Raw genomic sequence first — 8,341 nt, 5'->3', positions numbered from 1 at the left:
ATGACTGTAACACTCCGATGATGATCATGTTAGAAATATTAGAATTATCAGAACTTATAAAAAACACATTACATATTAGTACATAACTTTGCTCTTACGAAATATATTCAACAACAAAACAACACTTATCAATCTTATCATGAACGTCGGCGTTTTATAAAAAAAAACATTAGCACAAATGCGCGCCTTGTCGGCTATAAGACCCCCTCTCGGTCGATAATAATAATAGTCTCATTAACGTACAAAGAAAGGTACTTTTGATATTAAGCGAAGTTTGGTGAAACTTAAAGCAATTTGTTTCCATTTGAGTCGCTTCATATTTTGTGAAAGCAGCCAAGGTCCGCTACAAGGTGCTCATACCTATTGTGGTTAGTCATGAATGACGTCTAATTTTTCACTACCTACAGTCCTTATACTATATAAACAAAGAAAACAAAATAGGTAACTCAATAATATGGGTAACTAGATTTATGCTGATACAGCTGATACGATTGCCTTAGTCATATAAAAAAATGTAATTTTAGACATAGACATCTTTATACGAGTATCTAAAGCTTTCGCCGTCGTCGTGCTCGCGTTATCTCGAAAAATAACTTCAAAGACGTTACCAATGCATGGCCCGTTATAATATCAACAACACAACGTCATACAATTTATACGTCTATGTAGTTAAAACTTAAGAAGAGGTCACGCTAGAAGAGTAACCATTTTATTTGTATACCGCCTCGTCTCCGTTCCATCGGGGATAAAAAACTGGATACCCATTAATATCACTGGATATATTATACGTACGTAACGTATTAGTTGTTATCTCATAATAAATTGCATTTTTTAGATAAAATAAAAAGAAATATATTTATTTGGCTTTATTGTGAACGATAAGAATCTTCGCCATCATCTGTAGTATATTCTAAAGGGCAGATTTTATTAACAGATCGGTCATCGCTGTAAATGATATTATTATATTTGTCGAATGCCAAACCATATCCATTACGGACCGATAACCATTTCCGCAACTGATTGGTATTCTTATCAATCTGATATACACCATCTTCAGTGATAAAATGTGCGCGTCCATAAGTATCGACAGCCGCCCCTCTGAAGTTCATAGTATCGCTATAGGGGACTAAATTAGCAGCTTGATTTCCATGAGGTAAGATATAAAGACCCGTTGAATTACTGAAAAGAAAATCTTCGTTGCCATCTATTACGAAATGCTGGATCAAATAACCCTTTAGAGGTTTAACGGGAACTTTTGTAGTATTTCTGAGAATGGACAAAGCCTGCGTTGCCGTGTCAACGAAGTAAAGTTCATTCTTGAAGAACATATCAAAGACATCGACTCTATTGAGCACGGGGCCTTGAGCAGCTAATGTATTATAGTTGTATTTGAAAATGCCATTGCTCCCACCGAGATACACGGTGCCGGTGGCGGGATCTACGGCGCTCGCAAACCCGTTTCGTATCCCCTGGATGACCCACGGCATCCCAGTCTCAAGATCCAACACTACTAAATGGAAACTTTGGTCAGAGAAATCGTCAGCATTTATACAGAAAAACAGTTTGTTTTTACTTCGGTCTACGGATAATTTGTATGGTACGTTTGCATCCGCTAAAAGTACTTCCCGTATGAAAGATTTCCCTTTGTGGTGGAATACTTGTTTTATATTCGAAGTCATTACTTCATGTGTCTTTGAACTTGTCGAGTCCATGGTGGGTAGTGTCTACATCTTGGTTAAATTTACAGTTGTTTGTAGATTGTCAATATACCTTTCTTTATCTGGACACGATTATTTCTCATTGTGACGAGCGTGTAGCCTGCGTTTGAAACTAAATCCACAAATTCTGATATAAATTTTACAGATGTTTTTTTGTTTTGTAAGTACATATTAATTTAATGCTTGCACAATCACATGTGAAATACTCTGAAAAACCTTCGTTGCCACTGTCACAGCACAGACTAGTGTCAAGTCAAGACTGTCACTGTTATAACATCTAAGTAGTTGGTTAAATAAATGGAATAATTGATTATGATTAGGTATGATCTTCACTACATAGTATAAAACAAAGTCGCTTTCCGCTGTCTGTCTGTCCCTATGGTATGCTTAGATCTTTAAAACTTCGCAACGAATTTTGATGCGGTTTCACCTATCAATAGAGTAATGCAGCATAACGCTTTAGAAGAAAGTTTTTATTATTATATAAACTTTCGATATTAATTTTTTTTTGTTAAAGAAAGGGGAGGGAGTCCGGTCAAACGGCCTCACTGTAACGCTTAGTTTCGTGCCCAAGAACAGTAGTGTTATAATGTCAAATCAAAGTGAAGGATCCATTGGCGACACTCCACACCGATCTCTAAATCCGTTTGCTGACCCGAATCCACGTGTGCTAACCATGGATAGCGGTGACGCGCACTCAAGTCAATTCGCGGAACCACCACCGCAGTCTGGAGCATCTCCGTGTCCGATGTATACGAGTCACCAATGGAAACCAGAGTCGCTGACTAAATGGTGTTTTACCTTTTCGGGTGAGAGCTGTGTTCGCGATTTTTTCGGTCGGGTTGAAGAGGAGGGCATTGCGCGCGGCGTTAAACCATCCTACGTTGTACAGAGGTTTCACGAGCTACTTTCCGGCAGCGCTCTGAAATATTTTCGCGCTATTCGCCATCCGAGGCTTTCGTATGTTGAGCTAAAGTCAGCCTTTATGCGCACCTTCGATATTGTTGATTTTGATTTTAAAACAGAACGTCAACTGCGAGAACTGAAACAGTCCGATACTCAGACCGTTATCGATTTCGTCATACAGGTCCGTGACCTTAATGCTAAATTACGTGCCCCAGTCGGTGAAGACGACTTATTTACTATCGTCAAATACGGATTACACAAGCGATATCACCCATGTCTTGCCACAAATATTATAAGAGACATGGACGCTTTGCTGGAGGTAGCTAAAAATTTTGAATCATTCCAACCACAGCTGGTTCCGGCTACTACAGTGGCTCCGATTAACGCCCTAAGTCCAGCATGCCTTAAGTGTGACATGTTGGGACACGACTATAGGGGGTGTCCAAACGTTCGAGGGGTGGTGTGCTTTCAGTGCAAGCGGGCAGGTGCTGTGACCCGGAATTGTTCCAACTGTAACCCTCCCACGCCACAAAAAAAACTAGATGTTGGCGGCGCCACGCTCAATCCTTCGGTGTCGCCGATAGTCATAAACAACTCTCTTGATAATAGATTATTTGTCGAAGTTTCTGTTTCTGGTATTCCTGTTAAAGCTCTTTTAGACTCTGGTGCTATGAGGTCTCTCATCGACCTCTCACTTCTTAGGGGTTTAGGTTTAAATTATTACACGGGTACAATGCCAGTAGTGGTATCCGCGGACAATTCACCGATCGAGATTCTTGGTGGAGTAGAACTTACCATTTTTTTTTCATGGAATGTCTATTACCCACCCATGTCTCGTAGGTACCTACACAATTTATCCTCGGAATGGAGTTTTGGGATGTGTGCGGATTGACATCGGTCATCAAACAGTTTTTCGAAGGTGAGAATAGCGGTAAGCTTTTTGTGCCGTCTACTCACGTTCCTGTCAGCGGACGCATCGAGGCTAGTGATACTCGATATTTACATCCGAGAAGAGTCCTTTCTGCCGATCAAGAACTCAAACTCCAGTCCGTTATAAACACCCTGGAAGACATCTCTTCTGACAAGATAGGTCTGGGATGTACATCTTGGTTATCCCATAAAATCGAGACAACTGGACCGCCTATTCGTCAGCGCTATTACCCACTGTCTCCTGTCAAATTGAAGGTCCTCAATGAAGAGATTGATAAGATGCTTGCGATGGGGGTCATACTCCCTTCTCGGTCACCGTGGGCAAGCCCAGTTGTAATGGTGACAAAAAGCGACGGAAGTGTGAGATTCTGCGTAGATAGTAGGAAATTAAACAGTGTTACTATCCGCGATTCCTACCCGCTTCCGCGAATCCAAGACATCCTGGATAACTTACGTGGTGCCAGATACCTCACATCGCTTGACCTTAGGAGCGCCTTCTGGCAGATTCCGCTCGCCGACAAGGACAGCTGTGAACGTACAGCATTCATTGTTCCTCAACGCGGGTTATTTGAATTTGTCCGTATGCCTTTTGGGCTCACGAATGCTGCGTCAGAAATGCAACGGCTAACTGATATGATAGTCAACTATGAATTTTCAGCTGAATCAGACGACTTTGTATTTGGTTACGTGGACGATTTAATTTTAGTATCTCGCGATTTTGATAGTCATCTAAACCTAATCACCAAAGTCCGCGATCGCTTAAGAGAGACCGGTCTATCTATCAATCTAAAGAAATGTGAATTCTGCAAATCGGAACTCAGATATTTGGGGTACATTGTCAATGAACGCGGGCTCCAGACCGATCCAAAAAAGTTAGAGGCGATTAGTAATTTCCCGACGCCTACGACGGCAAAATCTCTACGGGCATTTATTGGTATGTGCTCATACTACAGACGTTTTGTGGATAATTTCTCATCTATCATCGCGCCTTTAACGTCTCTTATCGGAAAAAAGAAAGGCAAAGATCCCATCAGTTGGACCAGTGAGTCTGAATCTGCGTTTAAGCGATTAAAAACGGTCCTTATTGATTCTCCGGTTATGGCATGTCCAGACTTTACAAAGCCTTTCGTGTTGCAATGTGATGCCAGTTCGGTTGGTCTTGGTTCGGTTCTAGCCCAAAATATTAATGGAAAGGAGCATCCAATTGCCTATTACTCACGGTTGCTTTCAAAAGCGGAACGCAATTACTCAACGACAGAACGGGAGCTGCTCTCGGTTTTGGAATCTATTAAACACTTTCGCGGCTATCTCGATGGAATAAAGTTCAAGATAATTACAGACCACATTGCCCTAAAATGGCTCATTACCCTAGACAATCCAAGTGGCCGACTAGCTCGTTGGGCTACTCTAATATCCCAATACGATTTTGAGATCGAGCACCGAAAAGGCGCATTAAACGTTGTCCCAGACGTTCTTTCTCGTCCCCATATTGGTTTGATTTCCTTCAGACGGGGTGACAGCATAACGACTGACCCCTGGTTCGAGAGGGTGTTTACAGGTACAACAAGATCGCCACAAATATTTCCGGCGTATGCAATACGGGATGGGGTTCTAATGCGTAAGATGGCGGTTAATAATCCTTTAGAGACTAACTCCTGGCGGACGGTTTTGCCTAAAGATAAAATAAGAGAGGCTATCGCTGAGATTCACAACGGGTTCCCGAATGTTCACCCTGGGGTCATGAAAACTTATTTGAAATTGAGAAGTTTATACTATTGGCCAAATATGTATCGCGATGTAACCGAATACCTTGGGGAGTGCCAAGTCTGTAAAGCATACAAGATTTCTAACACACAACCGCGTGGGCACCAGCTTTATCCAAGACCTGTATACGCTCCACTAGATTTAATTTCCATAGATTTGGTGGGTCCTCTTCCGATAGCCTATTACGGATATAGATATATTTTAACCATAGTTGACGTTTTTACAAAATTTGTATGGTTGGTACCTTTGAAGAAGGCTGATACGAGATCTATCACAGTTGCTTTGGAGTCGGAAGTGATATTGCGCTATGGAACGCCATTCAACGTTCTTTGTGATAACGCGACTGTTTTCTGTAGCATAGCATTCGTAGATTTTTTAAAGTCCTACGATATTCCCGGTCCGTGTTACACGCCCTATTACACGCCTCAGGCCAACGTCGCTGAACGTTACAATCAAACCGTAATCTCGACTCTTAGTATTCTGACAGATAATGATAATCGCACTTGGGCAAGGAATTTGCCAAAAGTAGCATTATATTTAAATTCATGCGTAAACCTCGCAACTTCATATACCCCTAATTTTTTAATGTATGGACGTGAGGTGGAGACTACGCGACAACGTGCCCATTCTCAGACTCCAGGCCCAGAGTTGGTCCGTAGTCGGAGTGATCGCGCCTTGTGTCTTGTAGCACTCCAAGACATCTATGCGAAAGTTGCTGATTCCTTGTTTTTTGCTTTTCAACGGAACGCAAACACCCATAATGAGAAAAGGAAGGCTGTTATGTTTCAGCCAGGTGAAATAGTATGGCGGAAGAATTTTCAACGTTGCCCTGTCGGAGAAGGACCTGGCGGGAAGTTCGCTCCGCGGTTTGTCTCGTGTCGCATAGTCAGGCGTATTTCGCCGCAAGTTTATGAACTGGCTGACGTAAGCTCACCACACGACGTCAAAGACATCTTAAAGTACCTTCGGGAAAGTTGCGATAATTTAGTTTTTTTTGTTGCTTACATAATTCGTTTCGCGAGTGTCATAAGGTACCGTTTATTTGCGCCTGGTTGCATTTTCATAACAATCATTTGTTGTTAGCGTTTAAAGTTTTTTTATTGGTTACGAAGAAAGGACACCTTGGTTAAGGATCAATTGTTTGCGGGTTCATTTCCCATATTTGTAACATCACTATGAAGTAATACTAGGAACTTCAGTCTGACCTTTTTAGTTGTTGGAGGTGCTCTTTTTTTTTGGTATTTGTGTTGAGATACCATTCATAACAACCACCTTTTTTTGTGTATGTTAGAGGATGTCTGCAGCATAACGCTTTAGGAGAAACCTTTTTTCTTTACAAGTGAATTCTTTGATTTGCTTTGACAACTGCCAAAAGAATGAAAAAAAGATGGTGTGAAAACTGTCAATGTGAGAAGGAATTAGATGTGATGGTGAAAAAGTAATTGATCTTTTCACAAAATAAAAGTAATTCTGCCATTTCTGCCCAACTATAACAAGTACCGGGTTTATCCAGGATCACGGAAGTTTTTTTAACGTGAATAGCCGACCCTTTAGAAATAAGGAGAACCGCTTTTTGTCGCGGGTAAGTCCGTTCCATATTCTATTTTATTATTTTATTGGTTTTCATTTCATCACTTTATTATAGCGTGGCCCTTCTCTTCGTCCGCAGTTTCTCATTTTATTTGGAGAACATATTGCTCCTACTTTTTCTGGACACGGATCACGGCGCACGCCATACCACAGTGTCCGGCATAGATCCCTGGTTGCGGCTCCGACATCCGCCTGACCGGTACCGGTATAGGCCTGGGCCTGTTTCTCCAAGCAGCTCACTCTCCTCTCTCAAGGGAAGTGACCAACCTATTTCCTACCTACCAATTTTAGGCAATCTACTCAACGTCTTCCTTTTTATATCTTTTATAATTTAAACCACTGTTAAATATTTATTACTCGCAGCCTTCACTCCTGGCTGATCCCCACTGGTACCAGTAGGCTTTAGCCATTTTTTATTTAATAAGATTGATTTCCGTGGCATTTTATAAAATTGATTTCCGTGGCATTTTATTTAATAAGGTTGATTTCCGTGGCTTGTAAATATCAATATATATATATATATATATCTTGTGGCATTTATATTTTTTATTTATTCCCAAAATTGCTACAATAATTTGTAAAGGTTTTGTATAACCCGTGCGAAGCCAGGGCGGGTCGCTAGTGGAGGATATAACCAAACGGAGTAGCCAATAACAGGCGTTCCCCTCTGTCGAAACTCTGACCAATGGTCATACACATTGTATGGACTGACGTTTATCTGACATGGCTATTTTTACGTTACCTACGTATACATTTGACATGCCCCACCCCCGCAAAAATCGGCAGTGTTTTGTACAGAAAATTACAGACAAGGCGTCTCCGTTTGGTTATATCCTCCTAAAATAGGCACTGACTTGATTTATCAGCAATTTATGAGCTTGTACGTTATTTACATGAAACACCAATTATCTGACCAGCGGATAAGGGTTCGATGAAGTTCGTTCAGATGCTGTGAATCAGAATACATTAATGCAGATGCACGGACTTGATTTACTAGAAACTAGGAGGCGATTCAGAGTATGGGTACGTGTTAACTAAGCTCTGTTTTTACATACTTATGTATATCCGAGATACTAAAATGACAGTTCGATTGCCCGATCTACTGATTCCAACTGTTATTTTAGTACAGTTGTGTCAGTATTAGACAATAGTTATTTGTGCAACAAGAGAGGAAAGTTGGTTTTTCTTGCGAGTGTTTATTTTGAGTCCCGAGAAAGCGAAAGATTCTATAATTGAATCACGAGCGAAGCGAGTGATTCTAAGGTAGAATCTTGAGCGTAGCGAGGGACTCATAAACACGAGATGTAAAATAACTTTGCTCACGAGAGCAAAACACACAGAGAGTTGCACACATAATTTTTCACCTCAGTAGTGAGAACATATTAAAGGTTAAAATGTATTTCGAATTACACAGAATAAACAAAAAAAAAGTA

At 41.0% G+C, this 8,341-nt stretch overlaps 1 protein-coding gene across 1 annotated transcript; it reads right to left on the bottom strand.

Moving 5' to 3' along the window:
* Positions 1-866: 866 nt before the first annotated feature.
* LOC134745564 (ommochrome-binding protein-like) lies at positions 867-1,855 on the bottom strand. Its single transcript, XM_063679638.1, has one exon. The coding sequence runs from the start codon at positions 1,710-1,712 to the stop codon at positions 867-869; it is 846 nt and encodes a 281-aa protein (XP_063535708.1). The 5' UTR covers positions 1,713-1,855.
* Between the last annotated feature and the right edge of the window lie 6,486 nt (positions 1,856-8,341).

Source organism: Cydia strobilella, chromosome 11 (genome assembly GCF_947568885.1).
Source record: "Cydia strobilella chromosome 11, ilCydStro3.1, whole genome shotgun sequence".
In the NCBI taxonomy this organism is placed as follows: domain Eukaryota; kingdom Metazoa; phylum Arthropoda; class Insecta; order Lepidoptera; family Tortricidae; genus Cydia; species Cydia strobilella.
This window is presented reverse-complemented; position numbering and strand designations above follow the sequence as displayed.

What these genes read in the sequence shown, in the direction of transcription:
- LOC134745564 (XM_063679638.1), bottom strand. Translation starts at nt 1,712, where the DNA reads ATGGACTCGACAAGTTCAAAGACACATGAAGTAATGACTTCGAATATA.